This window comes from Natrix helvetica (assembly GCF_964273705.1).
Source record: "Natrix helvetica genome assembly, chromosome: 3".
Lineage (NCBI taxonomy): Eukaryota > Metazoa > Chordata > Lepidosauria > Squamata > Natricidae > Natrix > Natrix helvetica.
Window position 1 is genome coordinate 12,976,455 of NC_138549.1, and position 22,155 is coordinate 12,998,609.

General features: G+C 43.9%; 1 protein-coding gene across 1 annotated transcript in view; it reads right to left on the reverse strand.

Annotated features, from left to right (window-relative positions):
* KLF12 (KLF transcription factor 12) overlaps nt 1–22,155 on the reverse strand; it is a 221,737-nt gene that overhangs the window by 95,673 nt on the left and 103,909 nt on the right. The window contains exon 3 of the mRNA XM_081949439.1: nt 921–1,458. Coding sequence (XP_081805565.1) covers nt 921–1,458 — 538 coding nt within the window. The remainder of the gene's footprint in view (nt 1–920; nt 1,459–22,155) is intronic.

A 22,155-nucleotide genomic window follows, 5' to 3' on the forward strand; every position in this document is an offset into this window, starting at 1 on the left:
CGGTGTACATTATAACTATAAAAATAAAAACACAAACACACATCCTACACATGCTATACAGGGGTGTGTTCTAGCCAGCGTTACTGCCAGTTCGCTCGTGTGTGTCTTCATGCGCATGCGTAGTTCAATGGAAATTGTTCTGCGCATGCGCAGAACTCCCCAAAATGATGGCGACGGTGGCAAACGGGGAACCAGTTTGGGGGCATGGCCAGCCTTCCGCGACCCAGGCCGGCATACCACTACTTGTTCGGCCAAACCAGTCTGAACCGATAGGAACCCACCTCTGATGCTATATAATTAAAATTGAAAACCCGATATTGCATTATTATTGCACTATACTGTAGAATTCAATATGGTTACTGCCCTAGGATAGAAGCTGTTTTTAAGTCTATTTGTTCTTGTTTTATTATCCTGTGCTGTCTGCCAGATGGTAATAGTTCAAAAAAAGGGTGAAATGGATCTTTAAGAATGTTTCTTTAAGAAACATGTTTAAGAAGAACTTTCTTAAGGCAGCGGGAGCTATAAAGCTCTTCCAAGGAGGGGAGAGGGTAACAACCAGTGATCCTCTAGGCAATGACGTTAACCCTCTAAAGTGCTGTCCTATCTGCCACTGTGCAATTGGCAAACCATACACAGGTGCAATAAGTTAGAATACTCTCCATGGTGGAGCGGTAGAAGGTCACCAGCAGTTTTTCATTCAGTTGTTGTTTCCTGAGAAGTCTCAGGTAGTATAATCTCTGCTGGGCCCTTTTGACCAGGGCTGCAAGGTGAGTGGCCCCAGGTCAGGTCCTCTTTTATGATAACCCCCAGAAACTTAAAACTGGCCACTTGCTCCACTCGGTCTCCATTGATAAGCAAGAGCTGGATGTCTGATCTACTCCTTCTATAAGAAAGAGTCTTCTCAAGAGAGTCCTTCTTACCTTTGACATGACTTCTCCCGTCCTCTAGTAGTGGTACTACTATAGTGTTGTTCACATTTCCTGGTGATCTCACCGCAGTGTAGACCACCGGTACCGACTGCACCACCACAGGAATGCGGTGGACGTGACTCATTTTGTTGGTCTGTAGGTTCATGGGGCTCGAAGGTGGGACCGGGTGGATTATGTGCAAAAATTGTTGCCCTCCAACACCAGAGGCAGATGCCACAAGCGGACCTGGAGTTAATACTGATGGGGCCGATGTTGCCGATGCCACCGAGGTTATTACCGTTGGAGATGAAGCTGGCCGACTAGAAGACGTTGAAGTCGAAGAGGGGGACAACGCAGAGGCGGTAATTGATACTGGTGAAGACGAGGTGGCAAGAGGGGAGGATCGGGCTTTGTTGATAGACAAGTCCACCGGCTCCGTCTGCGTCTGGAAATGATCCGTGCACAAGGCGTCTTCTTCTGGCTCGGCCTTCATGGTGTTCAGCAAGAGGGGCATGGCTTCCATATCTGGGTAGTTATGAACGTTGGGAGACTACGGAGAGAAAAGAAGAAAACAGGTCATCCCCACTGAACAACCTTTGGAGATATCTCCACGTTAGGTCACACTGCCACATCTTACGTGGTTTTGCCGACTGAAGGTGTGAGCCATTATTGTTCAACTTTGCTTCTTCTCTGTTCCAACAGAAGCTCAGCACACAAGCAACCAGAAACCTTAAGCCATTACTATAGGTAAGTCCTCAGCTTATGACCACAATGGAACCCAAAACACCTGTTGGTAAGCAAGACAGTGCAGTCAATGTTGCCCCATTTTTATGACCAGTCTTGCCACAATCGTTAAGTGAGTCACTGCAGTTGATAAGTGAGTAACACGACTGTTAATCTAGCTTCCCCATTAACTTTGTTTGCCAGAAGGTTGCAAAAGGGGAACACGTGACCCCGGGACACTGCAACCGTCATAAATACACGCCAGTTGCCAAGCATGTACAGTTTCATCACGTGATCCTGGGGATGCTGCAACAGTTGTAAGTGTGAAAAAACAGTCATAAGCAGGGGTGGGCTGCTGGGGGTTTGCTCAGGTCCAGGCAATCCTCTAGTTAGGATTCTGCCCAGTTTGGTGAACCCCCAAATGCCACCCCTTGCTGGCCACACTGACTCCACTCCTCCCAGGAGTCTCCACATGGACTGTTCATCATGCCAGTCAATGCAGGGCCCGCATGGAGGCTCAGGGAGGGGGGGGGGGGAAACAGGCCTACTGGAGGTACCAGAAGTCCAGAAACAGGCCTCCGGAGGGCCTCTGGAGCCTGGGGGAAGCAGTTTTCGCCCTCCCTGAGGCTCGACGAAAACCTCCGGAGAATGGGGAGGGTGAAAAACGGGCCTACTAGAAATTCCAAAAGTCCAGAAATTGTCCTGTTTCTGGCCTCCGGAAGGCCTCCGGAGCCCACCGGAAGCAGTTTTTGTCCTCCCGGAGGCTCGAGAAAAGCCTCTGGAGCCTGGGGAGGGCGAAAAACACCACCCCCTCCCTTGGTGCAGGAGGCTGACCAGGCCACACCCACCATGGCCACACCCATCCAGCAACGGGGCAGCGAACCCGTTGCTGCAATTTTTGAAACCCACCCCTGGTCATAAGTCACTTTTTTCAGTGGTCTTGTAAGTTAGAATGATCACTAAAGGAGTACCTGTAGTTTATTTTTCAATACATTTCTTTGCACAGAGAAGTCTCCATTGGTCTGAAATTATTGCAGTCGTAGGAACTATTTTTTAAAGCCGTGTTATACTTGTTATTCCCCTGTAGGTTTGCAGGCCAGGCCTTGTTATCCAGATCACTAACATTTCTCTGCAGCTCCATTGAATGTTAGAGTCATTTTACTTTCAGCCCAATCTGACCGGCACATTGAGGTGGGGTCGCTTTGTCCTATTCAGGGTGAGGTCAATTCCTTATTCAAGATTACAGCCGTTAAGCGTCAACCTAAGGCAAATGCTTTGCAAGTTGGAAAGAAAAAAGGAATTTGGGGAACCCGGTTTCCATGGGAGAAAAATGCAAGGAAGGCGGTAATCGCAAACCATGTCTGTTCTTGTCCTCTGTACAACCCCAAGCTTACCTCAAAGATTTTCAGTAAAAATGACAGACAGAGGTGGAAGGAGATGGGGGCGGGCCCTTTAGCTCACATGCCAGGAATGTAGCAAATTTCATGGCCTAGGCATGCGATGGCAAACCTATGGGACCCGTGCACCAGGTGGCACATAGAGCCCTCTGTGCGGGCAAGCTCACCACACCTCAGCTTCACTGCACATGCTTGCACGCCTCCCGCTGGCCAGCTGTTTTAGCGCATGTGGGTGACGCAAGCGAATGCATGGAGGCTGGGGGGCATGCAGGCATGCACTGGGGATGGGGGACGTATGCGCATGCACAGGGGGTGGGTGGAATGTAAGGGTGTGTGCCCCCCCCCCCCGCGGACCATTTTTGGTCCCAGGACACTGAGGAAAGCCTACTAGGCCCAAAATGGAGCATGTGTGCGTGTGTGTGTGTGCAGCATTCCCCTCCGTGGCCCATTTTTGGTCCCAGGACGCTGAGGGACGCCTACTAGGCCCAAAATGGAGCATGTGTGCGTGTGTGTGTGTGCAGCATTCCCCTCCATGGCCCGTTTTTGGTCCCAGGACGCTGAGGGAGGCCTACTAGGCCCAAAATGGAGCATGAGGGGGGGCAGCGTTCCCCTCCGTGGCTCATTTTTGGTCCCAGGACGCTGAGGGAGGCCTACTAGGCCCAATATGGAGCACGGGGGGTGCAGCGTTCTCTTTGTGCCCCGTTTGTGGTACCAGAAGGCTGCAGGAAGGCCTACTAGGCCCAAAACAGGGTGCGGGTTGTCATGTGTGCATGTGCGGGGGTGGAGGGTGCACAGGGGTGTCAGGTGCGCATGCGCAGGGGAGCAGGGCACAGGGAGTGTTCCGTGTGCATTGCATTATGGGTGCGGGTGGCACTTTCAGCACACAACAACAAAAAGATTAGCCATCGCTGGCCTAAGCTCAAAGGTGCTTTTCCAAAAGACAACTAGACTTTCTTGGGGTTTTTTTTCCCCTTGAAAATCTTTTCCTTCTCATCCAGTAAGCTTCTTCAGTTCTGTAGAAGCTTCTTGGATGAGAAGCAAAAGGTTTTCAAAGAAAACAAAAACCTAAAACTCTACTTGCCTTTTGAAAAAGCACCTTTGGGACAACCATGACTTGGATGACTGAGAATCTCCATAGACAGTCATTGCCTAAGATGCAATGAAGGGAGTTGCACCAACCCCAAAAATAGACAGGAGGACAGTAGAAGTGGAGCACAGCTTTGGAAGGGGAGCTGAAGGTAGCACAATAGAGAAACCCATGCATGTGGATTGTACTTTTTGTGGAAGTGTGCCTTTGCACATATATACAGACTCAAATGATTCACGATGTCACACCACCTGGTTCAGAACCATTGGCTAAGTATGGTTCTAGATTGCAATGGAGGGCTAAAATCAGTGTTTGTAAAAACTGGGGGAAAGTTTTAAAAAGAGGAAAATCCATATCCCACATCCCACATTCTGACATGGAGCTCAAGACTTTCCTTCAACCTCAGCTTCCCAGATGCCCACCAAAACATCCGGAAATCCAATCACCAAATTCCAGATATGTCACGTCATATTTCCTTAGAATAAAGCAAGGAAGGTATGTACAATCATCGACTTTACTTAACGACCCCATAATCCCTTGCAGGCTGGAGTCTGGGCAACTGAATGGAGCAAGCTGAGTTTCTTTTTTTTATTGGCCAGATGCCCTTCCTGTCACCAATGAAGAGTTTTGTTCAGCAAATCTATTCTCAGTGTGCCCAGAGAGAGAAATATCTGCCTCTACCTAGGATTAAACTCATAACCTCCTGATTGCGAGAGGTGAGAGCCCTACCTCTAGGCTAGCACACCACTTTAAGGAACAATGTACAATGAGAGAATCAAATGCTTCATAGGGACACTTCCCATTTCGCTTAGAAATCCAGAGGGGGGGGAGAGAGAGAGAGAGAGAGAGAGAGAGAGAGAGAGAGAGAGAGAGAGAGAGAGAGAGAGAGAGAGAGAGAGAGAGAGAGAGAGAGAGAGGGAGAAAGAGAGAAAGAAATAAAGAATGATGATACCTATTTCTTTACTCCCTAAGTGGAGCAAATTGTCAGGAGAAGAAAAGAGCAGGTTTCATAAATTATCATTATTGGGTCAAAAATGAAGATGAGCACATCAGCTGTATCTGCAACTAGACAGATTTAAGCCGGGCTCCCCAGAGACCGAGCTGCAGTTACTTTTCATGTTGACATATGCTTCTGATGTCCAAATTACTTTGCAGTGCAAATTAGTACTGTCAAACCTGGATATATTACAAATTAAAGGGGAGAAATTTATACTTCCTTTTTGCCTACATCGAAAATAATATCTTAACTTTGAGTATACACATAATTGCATATTACAGAATTGAAATTTTAATGGGATAAAGCCAAAGCTGTGAAATGCGGCTGTTTGACCAAAATGATTTAGTGTCTCATGAATTGCCTTCAATAAATCAAGCTCTTTATGACCCAATGAGATACAATATGATTACTTTCAAAGGAAAGCAGATGAAAGGCGGCAGCTTGCATTTGGCATGATGACATGATGGTCTAAAGGCCTCCTGACATGCCATTTTCTGATAAGGTGATGCTTCCACTTTCCTGGGATGTTGTCAGGCATGCCTCCATCAATAACCAAGAAAGAAAACTCCCAACTCCATTGTTTATGGAATTAAAATACTTTTACTGGTTATGAAAAGATAGCAACGAAAGTAAAGCAAGATCTGAGCCAGAAAGGCGCGAACAAGTACATATCAAATGATAACCCAGCCCCATCCCTCCAATGACCCCACCCCAGTGTTCAATCTGCAACTCCCTTAGGTGTCATGTGGATTGCATCTCCAAAAGGCATCATCATGTTGGTATGAAGGATGGTTGACCTTGACCAGGTCCAAACACCGGCCACCAGCATGCGCCAAAGATGGTGAGAAGAAAACTCCCTTTTTCATATCACCTCCTGTACCATTTATTCCCATCCCAAATACCATGCCCCTGCCCTCCCCGTTTCTATGGCAGCCGATAGCAAGTAAGCAAAGCAGAGGCTGACAAGTAAGCGAAGCAGAGCCCTTTATGAGAAAAACATAAAGACTTGTAGAGAAAAATATTTAGACTTATATACCCAGTGGTAGGATTCAGCTGGTTCGCACAGGTTTGGTAGAACCAGTAGCTAACTTTTTGTGCAGTTCGGAGAACCGGCTGAATAGCGTCCCTCCCCACACCTGGCCCCATCTCGCCCTTCCCCTCCAAGCCACTCCTTGCCTCGCTGCCCAGCTGGTCACCCGGCTGCCCAGCAGGCCCAATAGCTGGATGTGACAAGGAGTGGCTGGGAGGGCAGTGGTGAGGCATAGCCGGGCCTGGCAAGGAGATGTTGTGCGATGAAAGGTGCCCCTCAATGAGTGATGTTGAGTTGGCCACACCTACCTGGTCACATGACCACCCAGACATACCTACCCAGCCAGTCATTAAAGCAGAGAACCGGTTGTTAAATTATTTGAATCCCACCACTGTATATATCACTTCACGGTGCTTTACAACCCTCTCTAAGCGGTCAGCATCTTGCCCCCAACAACCTGGGTCCTCATCTTACCCACCTCGGAAGGCAGAGTCAACCATGAGCCTGGTGAGATTCGAACTACCAAATTGCCGCCAGCCAGCTGAAGTAGCCTGCAGTACTGCATTCTAACCACTGCGCCGCCATGGCTTTTAAATATACTTTTTTTGCATGGCTTAAATTGTGCTGATGTATCTGGTAGACGCTCTGCCAAGGCCTCCCAATTTGGCATGCCGACCTTGCAGTGATGTGAGCAGTGTCTGCTCAAACCTCAGCTGCAGCCCAGACAGTGGAGCCCGCTCACAGCAGGAGCAATGAGGACTTTCTGAAATTCCCATTCCACCATCCAGAAGCCATATGTCTCTACGCTAAGTCTTAAATCAGCCCTCCAATAAAGGAAGACTGCACTTCAATGTGACTCCTATGATTTATTAGCTAATTATAAATTGGATTTGCCTCCTTGGCACATGCTACTTGTACATAACCGTAGACGACTAAGCCAAGGATCCTCTAATCTGCTATTGTCTGCTAAATTAGCACTTTTTTAAAAAAAATATACATAAAGGAGGCCAGTTTGCTGATCCTTCTTGGTGCATTTGGAAAATTATTATTATTTGTTCTTGGGTCATTTCCATCTGAATGGCTGTTGCTAATGACCTTGGCTTTGATGATTGGCCTCCATAAATGTTATCCTGCCAAGTGCCAGCCGTGGTCTCATCCTTCTGTGAGCTCAAGAGCCAAGAAGAAATGTCCAAGGAGAGTCTGAAGAATTGGATAAGAAGGGGGATCATCCAAGCATCCACGAAAGATGATCCAGGGAGGAGACAGGAGATATGATTTTCTATCACAAGCAAACAGGGCATTATACGGTTTCAACCCCACAGCCAAGAAGCTTGGATTTGCAAACAGGCCCTTAAATTGCTGGCAATTAAACTCAAACTGACACTTTAATACAGTTTCATTCTTTAAGAAAGGGAAGTTGCCATTTTAATCCCCCCAGACCGTAGTTTTATCAACTAATGTATCAGTGGATTAATTGACAGGATAATTTAAGCCATCAAGGGCAGCTTTAAATTAGAGAAGCGGAAGACAATGGCAACTTAATTTATTGAAGCTATTATTGGTGTTGTGTTTTTATAACGCAGATATTTTTTTTCCTGTAATAAATACGTGATGGCTTCTCTTCATACAGAAATAATAGATTTATCTCACTCGGCAGTCAATGCCTTAATCAAAAGAAAAAAAAGTATCATAAGGTTTTGGTAAGATGCAAAAATATGTAAATTGTAAGCCTTTTTGAAACCTGTTGTATCTACATATAGTGATATGTCAGTGCTTGTCATTAATTGGTTCCAAGACATGTGATGGGTACCAAAAATGAATAGGTAAAGGTAAATGTTCCCCTTGTACATATGTGCTAGTCGTTCCTAACTCTAGGCGGAGGTGCTCATCTCCATTTCAAAGCCAAAGAGCCAGTGCTGTATGACAACCTTCTCTGTGGTCATGTGGCCGGCATGACTAAATGCCAAAGGCACACAGAATGCTGTTACCTTCCCACTAAGTGGTCCCTATTTTTCTACTTGCATTTTTATGTGCTTTTGAGCTGTTAGGTTGGCAGAAGCTGGGACAAATAACTGGAACTCACTCCATTATGCGGTGCTAGGGATTTGAACTGCCGAACTGCTGACCTTTTGGATTGACAAGCTCAGAGACTTAGCCATTGAGCCACTGCATCCCCGATGAATACCAAACATTTTCCCCGTAAGAAATAATGTAAGTAAATGAGGCAACCAACAACCACAAGTTCTAATTTGCGTGTTGAGTATGAAACAAATGACAAGTATTAGGACAAAATTTTCATTTTAAAGTGCATTGAGTACTAAATTCAATGTGTTTCAAAGCAGTCGGGAACTGAGGAATCAGTATAAGTTGTCAATTCAGCTTTAAATCCTGGAGTTCCTTATACAATACAAAAAGATGCATAGATTTGAATGGACCTTAATCAAATAACCATCTGTTTATAGCCAATTAATGAATTTTTAATAGAGAAATTTCAAAGCTGTTACATACAAATTCACCTCATACTCAGTTCTGACTTTCAAGAACCATAAATCTTACGCTGAAGTACCTGGAATCATAATCTATACAACATTGTCAATTGGACATTTATTGATGAAACACTGAAAAGTGTAACTACCAATTCAGTTCATTCTCATGGCACAGAAGGGCAGTCACAGAGGGATATATTCTTGTCTTCCAGAGAACTGGAATAGAACTTTTGAAGGATGCCAAGTCTCTTGAACAGTTCCTACATCAATGTAACAACAGTCCTGTCACCTGGTCTTCTTGGAAGCCATCTTGAAATTTATGTGATATATATATGTATTATGTGATATATATATTGTATTTGTGCTGATAAATAAATAAAGGTACAAATACAACACAAATGTAACAAAGGCAACATTAAAAATGTGGTTTTCTGCCTGGATGGTCTCCTGGAGTGAGCTGAAGGACAGAAAGAGGAAGCATTGTGTCCCCTCCCATATTTGGGCATACCAGTGGTTGTGACACAATACATATATATATGTATTGAAAAATTCCCAAGTAGGCTTAGCAATAGCCACTAATTTTCTCTATTGGAAAATAAACTCTAAAACCGGAGCTAAGAGAATATTCTGTTCTGATTCTTAACGGGCTGCCTTTGGTTGCATCGAGTTAAGACTATCTGAAGTTCTGGGCAACCATCAGGGAGACATGAGAACCGACCTGTTCTGAAGGACTTTCCCAAATCCTCAGCATCACGCATGCCTCATGTAGGAGTTCCTCTGAGAGCCAAGTTCTCAGGGTGGAGCTGTCAGTTATGTCAACACCCGACAACCTCTCAGCTACAAAGCCATGAAGCGAAGAACAATGAAATGGGTGAAAGCTAGAGAGAGTGGGTAGTAGCAGCAATAAGCTCATGCTATGACTATGGACTTTTTAATTTATTTTCTATAAGCCATCACGATTCCGTTTGGATTTAGCCACAGAGAAAGTCAAATCAACACCTTGGCATAAGTAGAAGAGGGTGTTGTGACCTGTTGGCCACTGGCCCCTCGAAGAGCCAAATCACAGGAGGAGGGAGCGTGGAAGTCAGGGTCAGCATCAAGGCAACCTGTGAGCTCTGGGGGGAACGAGGGCGTGGAGCTGGCAGAGTGAGAGAGTCAGAGGCCCTCAGATGGAGAGTCAACAGCCCCCCAGGTCTGGAGGTGGATGATGAGGAAGAGGAGGAACAGCTGAGTCCAGTGCCTGATGTGTGGATGCACAGAAGGCAGAGGAAAGAAGAGCAGTGGAAATCCATGGGCCGGTCCTTGGGAAGGAAGAGTCATTGCTGCTAGTGAAGCCCCACCCTAGCTCTGGGGATAAAAGGCAGGGGGTTCAGATGAATATATGTGGCAGACAACTATTCATCTCCTGGACAGATGGACTTGTTAGCCTTTGGTGAGAGAGAAACGTTTTGTCAGGGCTGCTGGTGCTCTTAATAAAGGAGTCATTGCTTCAACTACAGAGGATTTGTTGTGTTGGGGAGCTGGGACAGAACAGAGGGGGAGTGGTGCCCTCACACTAAAGGAGAAACCATCAAAGGCTTCACGAGTCTTCAGTCTGTTCTGCAGAGAACAGATATGCCGAGAATGGAGAGACTTTATTCTGGTTGAAGCTCAAGCCATGAATGGATATGTGGATCTGAATTTTACCATCCAATCCTGGTCTGTTAGCATGACATATGATCTGACCACCAGCTCCCCAAATGTAAGGCTCAGCCCACAACCGTCCAAAATTTCCTTACTCCTTGACACCTGATAGTCAAGAAGATATTGCTGGTATAGTTCAAGTCTTAGCTGATCTTCAGATTTTAGGGGGAGAAGTTCAAATAAACATTTTTCCAGGAAGTCACACTGAGATCATAACCTTCAGGTATTGAGTATGGACACAGCAGCCATTTTCACTGTGCAACTGCAGCAAAAGGCACTGAGCCTCAGATATTAGTTCTGTTTATCATGGAAGACCTGGTGAAATGCCAGATAGAATGAAACCAGAGGTGGGTTTTACCTAATTTTACCACTGATTTGCTGCACGAAACTGTGAGCCCATGCTCTCTTCGAGAGTGTGTGGGCCTTGCAGACGTACATGCAGCTTAGAGAACATGGCTAAATAGGACTGCTTAGAGTCCACCCACAGGTAACCACTATCGGTTCACCCGATCTGGTCCGAACCGGCTGAATACCACCGCTGAATGAAATGCAACTGAAAAGTTCATTCAAGATCCATGAAATGGAACACGTTTATGGCTAGAAAATTATTCGTTTAGACAACACCAAGAATATCTTTCAGCACATATCTTAATAAATCCAGCAATGTTTTTTCCCCCCACTTAAGACCATTTGAGTTTTTGGAAAACTTAGTCAAGCAATAAATATTTATGCAGAAGAAGAGAGATGTGCAGCTTCACTCTTGGCCAGCTCTAACAGCAATAACAGCAACTTTGCAGGATGTTTCATTTATTTTTATCCTTACCAAAATGGATGGACACATTCAGTCTGCAGGAGGAAAAAAGATCACACACCCCCCCACAGATAAACTGGGTACCCATGCAATTAGCACCTTGCTTTCCAGATCAAAGGGAGGCTGCCTTGTAAATGGTTACACAAACAGCACGGAGATGCATTCACAATTCTTCTGCCTACACATCAATGCTTGTAAACATGCTGCTTTTAACAGATCATGAAACAAGCAGAATGGCGAGAGGACCTGATGTGATTCGACCAAAATACGCCAGCAATCCTGACTCAAGGATCTTTCGGTATATCTTTCAGCATATTGATTTCTTGGGCTGATTTATGAAACTGCATTTGTAGCTTTCTTTTTCCCGGGATACTTTCTTCATTTTATTCTTTAGGTTGTTGCTGAGATGGAAGGTCATCCAGAGAGCTCTGCAGTCTTCGCCAGAGCACGTCCTACACCTTAAACACGACACGATCCCAACTTTGAGTATGTTTGTGAACAAGAAACATTCACAAATGCCTCTGCCAAACAGGGACTCTGAAACCGTAAACCGTGATGAGGCAGTGATTAGGATACAGTATTGCAGGCTAATTCTGCCTGCAGTTTGGCAGTTCGAGTCTCACCAGGCTCATGGTTGACTCAGCCTTCCACCTTTCTGAAGTTGGTAAAATGAGGACCCGGATTGTTGGAGGCAAGAGGCTGACTCTGTAAACCGCTTAGAGAGGGCTGAAAAGCACTGTGAGGTAGTATATAAGTCTAAATGCTACTGCTAGAAAGACTCTTAGAACACTGGTGATTAAGCATCTGGAGGGGCTTAAGTCAACCTCACCAAAGAGCAAAGAGGGTCTGATTCACATAGATGGTGACCATTGGCCCAAATAAAATCCACTAAACTGTCTAATTAAATTTTAAAAAGAGCTGTGATCCCTGCATTGAAACATTGTTAACTCGAACTGCTTTGTTCTCCTGATTTTCACTGACCCTCAAGTGTTATTTTGTGAATAAATATGGTTGCCCTGTAAAGAGTAATCTGGGAGCCTTGGAGGTGAAGTGGAAAACTTGAATGGTTCATTTGGTTTGCTTAGGTTTCTTCAGTTTGCAACTGAAATTGACTCTGTGTGTGTGTGTGTGTGCGCGCGCGCACGCGCGCACATGTGTGATGGCTCAGCAGTTAAAGACACTGAGCTTGTCAACTGGAAAGCTGACAGCCCAATGCTACACAATGGGGTGAGCTCCTGTTCCTTGCCCCAGATCCTGCCATATTAGCAGTTTGAAAGCATGCAAATATGAGTAGATAAATAGGTACCACTTCGTTGGGAAGATAACAGCATTCCATGCTCCTTGGCATATAGTCATGGTGGCTATTTGACCAAAGAAAAGGCTTTGTTCAACCCTGGCACCCTCAACTAAAAAACGGAGATGAGATTGCCCCCGAGGTAGACTTGACTGGACAGGTGAAACTTTTATCTTTACCTTTACCCTTCAGTTTGCAGATATGACCTCCTCCTTCATGCCCTTCCAGTACACTGGATCAGTGGTGCGATTCAATTTGTTTTACTACCGGTTCTGTGGGCGTGGCTTGGTGGGCATGACTTGATGGCAGGAGAAGGATACTGTAAAATCTCCATTCCCTCCCCACTCCAGAAGGAGGATACTGCAAAATCCCCATTTCCTCCTAATCAGCTGGGACTCAGGAGGCAGAGAATAGATGGGGACGGGGCCAGTCAGAGGTGGTATTTCCCGGTTCTCTGAACTACTCAAAATTTCCACTACCGGTTCTCCAGAACTGGTCAGAACCTGCTGAATACACCACCTCTGCGCTGGATTAGAAATGTGTCAGTACTAGATCAAGACACATGCCCACCCATGGAAACCAAAGCCTCATCATAGCAGGAGGTCTACAAAATGGCCACCCAGGATGTTTGAAGCCCAATGATTTTGGTTATTGCTTGCTGTGAATTTCCCAAGAATTAAAAGCCCTGTGCTTTGGACAAAATGCCATTTCCCCCCATGTTACAAATCTACTGCTTTAAGCCTCAACATTCTGTCCTTCGATAAATTGGGCACAAATGCATCATTTCGTTCTGAGCACCCTTTGGCGCTGAAAGCTTTTGGGTCTTCTTGCCAAGGAATCAGGAGTAGGGGGGCTGCATTATCCTCTCTGGTCAGATGTTTATTACAGAGAGCAAAAAAACCCTAAACTGAATCTGGCTAAAAGGGAGCAAAATGATGAATAAGATTGATCTCCTGTTGTTGTCAACTCTAGATCTGTAGGTTTAAGTCAAGTTGTATTTCACAGAGAAGGATGTTTTTGAGCATTGGCTGGCTTTCTCTTTATATACACAGACCTATTTTGCTGTATTGGGAAAAAACAGCATATTGTCTAAACACTGATACTACTAATTCACAAGGACCGATTCTACAACAGCCAGAGATTATTTATTCTAGAAATGTTCATGGCTGTGAACATTTGCTGATTGTATAATGAAGCCAATTTTGCTTCTAATTCACATCCAACTGACTCACACATATCTCAGTCACAGATCCAGCTGACATTTTAGCTTGATCTTCTACATCTCCAGCAACCTCAGTGCAGGCATCCTACACACTTTGAGACGGTTAATGGGCCACCAAAGCTCTACTGATTTGGCACGTTGTTTGTAAGGACCAGTGAGTTCTTCTTGGTCAAGGTCAAAGGTTCCCTCTACATCCTACACAGATACGTTCATCTATCAGCAGGGAGTTTCGATGCATCTCAACCCAAGAATATCTCCCTCAATCTGTCCTTTGACAGGAGATGTTCAGATTTTACTCAGGTTCTTTCCACCTCCTCAAAGCAGATTCAGAAAAGCTAGTCTCCAAAGCACCTGAGGGCAGGACAAAAAGCAATGGGTGGAAACTAATCAAGGAGAGAAGCAACCTAGAACTACGAAGAAATTTCCTGACAGTGAGAACAATTAATATGTGGAACAGCTTCCCTTCAGAAGTTGTAAATGCTCCAACACTGGACGTTTTTAAGAAGAGACTGGACAACCATTTTTCTGAAGTGGTGTAGGGTTTCCTGCCTGGGCAGGGGTTTGGACTAGAAGACTTCCAAGGTCCCTTCCAACTCTGCTATTCTATTCTATTCTATTCTATTCTATTCTATTCTATTCTATTCTATTCTATTAAGCTCTGACAATACTGCAAACAACATTGTGTTGCATATACTCTAGCCATGGTATCAGAAGTCTACTCATTGATTTAGATCCCTTTGGGACAATTTATTGTATGTCCACCAGTTTAATCAAATATAAGTTATTTTAAAAAATGTCAATATGCAGATTTTGAGATGCCATAGTCAGATCTGTTATCAAAAGGAAAAGAATTCAGCTGTGAAGAAAACCATATTTTTCTCTGTAAATGTCATATTAGCCATAAAAGTGTGTGTGTGTGTGTGTGTGTGTGTGTGTGTGTGTGTGTATTTGTCTGTGAACTAGTTGGCCTAGTTCAGCACTTCTGGATTTAAAGGGGTGAAAGGTCTAACCTTGATCAAAAGGGTTGTTTATCGAAACGTAATCCCCTTGGGTGGGAACTTTTTGCCACATTCAATGGTCAAAATGAACAGGTCTATGTAGAGAACCATGGAAGCCTTTCCAATATATTCAAGGAAAATGTGACCTCATAAATTAAATAGTATCAAATTCTCCAAAGCACCTGAGGGTAGGACAAGAAGCAATGGTGGAAATTAATCAAGGAGCGAAGCAACCTAGAACTAAGAAGAAATTTCTTGACAGTGAGAACAATCAATCAAACAGTGAAACATGTTGCCTCCAGACATTACGGGTGCTCCAAAACTCGGGCTTTTAAGAAGATATTGGATAACCTGGAATGTATAGGGTCTCCTGCATGAGCAAGGGGTTGGACTAGAAGACCTCCAAGGTCCCTCCCAATTCTGTATTGTGTTAAAAAAAAGAAGCAAAACATACTCAAATAATAGTAACGACATTAAAAGGGCAACAAGAATGCAACCGTGGGCCTGAGAAGATTACAAAAATTGCTAAAAAGAAGAGAGTCCCTACTGGAGAAAGCAATTGTTCAAAGTTTATCTTGGGATTATTCTGGGGCAGCGTCCCTCTTCTTTTTTCTTTTTTTTTAAACAAAGTTTTATTGGTTTTCAAATATATAAGGAAGGGTAAATAGGTATACAAAATTTTTTGGCAGCTTTCATACTGCTGGGTAGAGATCCCAGCACGGTACTCATTTATATAACATTGTAAAACAAATTTATAGAAGAAAACAGTAAACCAAATCTTACTCTATATTGTTAGTCTTGTGTTCCTACATGTTTCTCTTTGTCGTTTTTTAATATATCACTAACTGCTATTGTTCCAAATAATTTTATTTTTGAGATCTGAGCCTTTTCGATATTGCTTCTTCCTCCCTGTCGCCAGAGAGAGCCTCAGTGCCCCTCTCCTTCCCGTCTTGGATCTTACTGTCTTGTGTTTTACTGTCTCTTTCACTACTCCCACTCTGTTCCTCCTCTGAGAGTGGAAAATTCTTTTTAATGAAGGCCTCCGCCTCCTGGACTGTATTGATTCTGATCCTGTTTCCCTCCCAGAAGATTAACATCCCCTCCGGAATCAGCCATTTAAACCAGATCCCTTTGGGGAGCGTCCCTCTTCTGATATCCTTTCCCAATCACAGCCGAAATACCTAGATGTCACAATTCTTAGGATCCCGGTTGCATTTAGAGAAGCATCCAGTCAAGCTTACTTCCCTGAGGCTGGATGATGGCAGTGAAAACATCTCAGCAACCTCAAATACGCTTCTTGGTGCCCATCCCTTTGGCACACATCACATATTCTGTACCAGTAAAGGAGAATATTTGCAGCTCAGGGTTGAAATGACGAGCCCTGGGTCTTCTCTGAGCTTGGTTGTTTTGTTGTATACATTTCATTACTAGGTAACATCATTAGTGCTAGTTATTCTAATATTTGGATAATCTAGCTTTGATTATGATATCCAGTTCGGCGTTCCCCAACCTATCTGGGTTGGCGGCCTGGTGCAGGGAAAGTGGGGGGGGGGGAGGAATGAGGGGATGGTTTTGTGTGATGGGCAGTCACATGTGCAACTTCATTTGTGTGAGTGGTGTGTGCCGCATTGTTCAAAATTGCCACAATGTGTTGTTTCGGGGTTGCCACTCATAGACAGGGGGAGGGAGTGCATGGGGGGGGGGGCACAGATGGGTATTGGGTGATGAGACTTACACTGGGAGAGGAGCCAGGAAGGCAAGCCAGCTGCAGCCGGTTCAGAAGCCATCCAGGCCTGAAGAGTATTTACTGGAACTGGCCAGGGAGCAACCAGGCTCGAAAAGTATTTACTGGAGCCGGGATGAAAAAGTACTTGCTGGACCAAGCCAGGAGTAACTGGGCACAGAGTGCTGAGTCAGCAAAGCCAGCTGGCTTGCAGAAACCAGTAATGCTAGCTAGAAACCCTTTTGCTTGCATTGTTCACCACGTGCCAAGCTGAAGCTCCCGTAAAGAGACCTGTTCTGCTCACAGTGTGGCCTCTTCTTTTGCTGGCTTGCTTTGGAACCATGACAGTGAGTGCAGCTGCATGCACACATGTGCGCAGTGGCCCGCGGCACACAGGTTGGTAACCCCTGATCAAGTCTAGGGAGTAGTGATCATCTCCTTTTCAAAGCCGAAGAGCCAGCGCTGTCCGAAGACATCTCCGTGGTCATGTGGCCGGCATGACTAAATGCCAAAGGCGCATGGAACGCTGTTAACTTTCCCACCAAAGGTGGTCCCTATTTTTCTACTTGCATTTTTACATGCTTTCGAACTGCTAGGTTGGCAGAAGCTGGGACAAGTAACAGGAGCTCATTCTGTTATGCGGAACTAGGGATTCAACCTTTCTGATGGACAAGCTCAGCATCTTAGCTACTGAGCCCCCATGTCCCTTTCTAGTTTGGGTAATAAAACATCTGCAACAAAACAACTAAGCTTAGAGACCACTAACGTATTCTTTGTTTATCTATAGGAAGGAAAACGGGTGGGAAAAAAATCTTACCCCAAATCCATAAAACATGAGAGATGTCTAGACATATAATTAATGTTGGTGCGATATTTAAAACGAACAAAGGAAAAAATGTTTATGGACATGGAAGATTGTACTTAAAATTATACTTTACATTTATTTTTATTTATTTACAGTGTTGTGTATGATTTCCCTGATGGTGTGCCGTATTTACAAAACTAAGTAATTTAGAAAGATATATATTTGACAGGGATTTTCCCCCCCTAAGTACTCCAAATTCTTTGGTAAGGAAAATTAAAGTTCCATACTCTTTAAATTATTCAAATTAAGCAAATATGCACATTTTATCATGCATAATTTATTCTGATTTTTGCTAGCCGCTAAGGAGGAAGGCCACTGTTAAAAATGTCCCAAAAGCTCCATTCCAGTTGCAATGGGCTTCTGAAAGTTTAGCAAGCATCAGTTGCTCATTAAATTATATCTAAAAGTTAGAAAAAGCCAAATATAATGAAAAAGGTACCGTGTTTTTCAGAGTATAAGACACACCAGAGTATAAGACGCACCAAGATTTTGCAGAGGCAAATTTTTTTTTAAAGTTTTTGCACTCTGCAGATCTCACAAAAATGGCCCCGTTTTTTTGTCAAAATAAAAAGGGCATGCATAGCCTTTAGGAGGCTTATAGAGTGCTCCTGGGGACTGGAAAAAACAAGCAAAAAAGGCCCATTTTTCACTCATTATTGCCCTCCCCAGCCCCCAGGAGCATTCTAGAAGCCTCCTAAAGGCTCTGCACGGCCATTTTTGAAAGGGGTGGGGTTTCGGGAGGCCAAAAATGCTGTATTCAGTGTATAAGACATACCCGGATTTTCACCCTCTTTTTTGAGGGAATAAGGTCCCTCTTATACTCCCAAAAACCCAGTATATTTTCCCAGAATTTATATTCTTCAGCTCATGCCAACCTATTACATTATGAAGTGAGCAGGGGTGGGTTCAAACAGGCTCAGGTGATCCTCTAGCTAAGATTCTGCCCAGTTTGGAAAACCCCCAAATGCCACCCCTGGCTGGCCACGCTTACCCATCCCCGCCCCTCCTCGAAGTCTTCATGCAGCCCGTTCATCAGGCCAGCTAAGTGCAGGCCCGCATGGATACTCGGGGGGGGGGAGGGGGAACTAGTCTACAGAAGGTTCTGGAAGTCTAGAAATGGGCCTGTTTCCAGCCTCTGGAGGGCCTCCGGAGCCCGGGGGAAGCTGTTTTTGCTCTCCCGGAGGCTCGAAAAAATCCTCCGGAGGCTGGGGAGGGGTGGACAATTCCGAAAGTTCCGGAATTCTGGAAATTGGCCCTTCACTGTGATGTGTAAGAACCCTTGGAGAAGGAAACCCGAAGACCTGAGGACAATGGACAAAAAGGGGAAGAGAAAGAAGAAGAAAAAAAGTATAGACAGAAATCAGTGAAAGATGTCAGGAAGTACGAGTGGTCTGTTCCTGGGGTCATATGAAGGTTTCAGCTCAGCAAGTGAACAACAGCTGTTAGTTGTATATTCCAAGACACACACTCTCTCTCTCTGTCTCTCTCCTCTCTCTCCTTCTGTCTCTCCCCACCTCCTCCAATGTGCATCAGATCAACCTAAGCATTTATAATTTTATGCAGCTTGTTGATAGCACTAGAAGGTTTTCCAGCAAAGTGTTATCAATTTGCTGTGACCTCAATGGAAGACTGCTCCTGGCCCAGCTCCAGTAAAGCCTTCTGAACCCTTCCTGACTCCAACACACCAAGGTGCCAGGACGTATCTTGGCAATGTGTGCTTCCCTTTCCAGCCTCTTCTGCCTGCAGGTATGTAAAACAGACTTCCATCCAGTCTTCCATTTGCTCGGCTGTCATCTCTGGAAACTTACTGAAGTTTATCAGTGGAATGTATGCTGAGAAATTGCCGCAACATTGCTGTTACAATACACTACACAATACACTAACTTTGTAAAGCAATCATGTCAGTTTTTAAATTAGAGTAAACCTCCATTGCATGCACGATTTTTATTTTTTAATTTTTCCATTGATCATAGGTAAGGTTTCCCCCCCCCTCCCTCAAAAGCCTGATCTCCTGTCTTCCAGGATTCCTTATATAAAATAAAGCATTATTCCATTTTCCCAAAGATCTTTGAAATGCAGCACAAATTAACTGAAATAATCAATACCCATTTAAGTTTGTTAAAAAGAGATGGCTACATTTAGAAATTTGGTTTGCCTTGCAGCTGGAAAGATTAGGCCATTCAAATTTACTGTATCCCCTAAAAACTCAAGCAGAAATTTGGAGGTCATAGGGATGAATTTAACTGATGTCCACAGAAAACGAATTAGTTTTCTAAAATGTGGATTATAGTCACTCTCTGCTTAGGAAGGACATAAGGATATGAACAAGGATGGAATTTTCTGTGGATATTTAAACATACTTTAAAACGAATACATTTGCAACCGTCTGATAAAATTTGGAAACTCTGAGATAAAATACAGCTTTCTTCCAAGTCATCATGATGGAAACAAGCTCAAATCAATTAGTTGTTGATTAATACCGAGAGATAGATGTCAAGTTAAATTTGATTGACTTATGTCATATACGTACTTTGCATGTACTGCATCCCCCAGTGTTAATTTGTATGGCATTCACATTACTTTAGGGGAAAATTGACTCCTCAAACCTGAGAGTTAATATCACATAAAGGGATAATATGTGAACTGAAGCGTAAGATCAAACAAACATACATTATGAATCTTGTGAATCTTTGGGGCTCACAAGTCCATATAAAAGCTTATCTTCTGTCTGTGGCTTTGAGAGCAATTGCATCGGTTTTAAAAACCATCTTTGAAAATTGTCTATTATTTGCTTTAATGGAATTAGATGCCTTCAAATTGACAAGACTGGAAACACCAAGTGAGTGTCCTCAATCCTTAATATATATATATATAATAAAATTCTAGCTTCATAAGCTGTAAGAATTCAAAATAAAAAGCAAAAAGCAAGACAAAGTTCTGGCTTCAGAAAGTTTTGAATAGATTAAAAGATCAGAAAAAAGTTGAAATATTTGGTTTTGAATGTTAAGACTGAAATTAATTGTAAAGATTAGATATATTTTTGTGGGAAAGAACAATTATTTTCAATGTTGGAGACATAACAAGAAAAGCAACTTATAGTGGCATTTAGAGATACTGTTGAGAAATGGCAATGGGACTTTGAATCAACAATGTCAGCTATGCTGTATATTTTTATGAGCACCCTGTTCCCAGAAGAAGCTGTTCCACCCGAACATGCTGTTACAGAAAAAGATTTCCAACAAAACTTATCTGACATGATTACGGAGAACTATGTGGACAACAATTTATCACTGGATATAGCATTAGCAATAGCACTTAGACTTATATAGCACTTTATAGTGCTTTCACAGCACTCTCTAAGTGGTTTACAGAGTCAGCATATTGCCCCCAATATTCTGGGTCCTCATTTTACTCACCTTGGAAGGATGAAAAAATGAGTCAACCTTGAGCTGATCAGAATCAAACTCCAGGCTGTGGGCAGAGTTTGCCTGCAATATTGCATTCTAATCACTGAGCCACCAGGGCAGATATGCAAAACATATACAGATAATTCCCTTTTTACAATTCTGTAATGCCTTAATTCTGGGCAGAATCAGGGTGATTGGATGGAGATGAGTGTTTACTGGCCAGGTTCCCTTTCTGATGCCACGTAGAGTTCACAGCATATACCGTATTTTTTGGAGTATAAGATGCACTAGAGTATAAGACGCACCCAGGTTTTGAAGAGGCTTTTTTTTTTAAAGTAGGTAGGTAGATAGAGGGATAGAGAGGGAGTGAAAGAGAGAGAAATACAGTAGGTAGGTAGGGAGAGAGAAAGTGTAGGTAGGTAGGTAGGAAGGAAGAGGGATATAGAGAGAGAAATAGAAAGAGATATAGAGAAATACAGTAGATAGGTAGGGGGAGAGAGAGAGAGAGAGTAGGTAGGTTGGTAGGTAGGAAGAGGGATAGAGAGAGAGAAATAGAAAGAGATATAGAGAAATACAGTGGATAGGTAGGGGGAGAGAAAGAGAGAAATACAGTAGGTAGATAGGGAGAGAGAGAATGTGTAGATAGGCAGAGGGATAGAGAGAGAGAAATAGAGAGTAATAGAGAGAAATACAATAGATAGGTAGGGGGAGAGAGAGAGTAGGTAGGTTGGTAGGTAGAGGGAGAGAGAGATACAAATAGAGAGAAATACAGTAGATAGGTAGGGGGGAGAGAGTAGGTAGGTAGGTATATAGGTAGATAGAGGGAGGGAGAGAGGGAGGGAGAGAGAGAGAGAGAAAAAAAAATACAATAGATAGGTAGGTAGGTAGGTAGGGAGAGAGAGAGTAGATAGGTAGGTAGATGTTTCCAGGTGTATTTATCCATGTGCTGGAGAAGGAAACCGCTGACAACCTGTAGCACCTAAAACTTTGTTTCTGCTTGCACAGCACTTGACCAATATAATGTACATCAACCACACTAACTAAACAACTTTCAGAAAGGGGGGGGAGTTTTTGCACTCTGCAAACCTCCCCAAAACGGCCCGTTTTTCACAAAAACAGGGCCGGTTTTTTTTTTCAAATAAAAGGCATGAATAGCCTTGGGGGGCTTGCAGAATGCTCCTGGGAGGTGGAGGGGTAAAAAACGAGCATAAAATGGCCTGTTTTTCACAAAAACGGGCCACTTTTTGTCAAAAAAATTGTATGCATAGCCTTATGGAGGCTTATAGAGTGCTGCTGGGGGCTGGGGGGGGAAACGGCCCACTTTTCACTCATTTCTGCCTCCCCCAGCCCCAAGGAGATCTCTGAAAGCCTCCATAAGGCTATGCATGGCCATTTTGGTGAAGGGGCGGGGCTTCAGGAGGCAAAAAATGCTGTATTCAGTGTATAAGATGCACCCAGATTTTCAGTCTCATTTTAGAGGAAAAAAGGTGCGTCTTATACTCTGAAAAATACGGTACTTTTTCT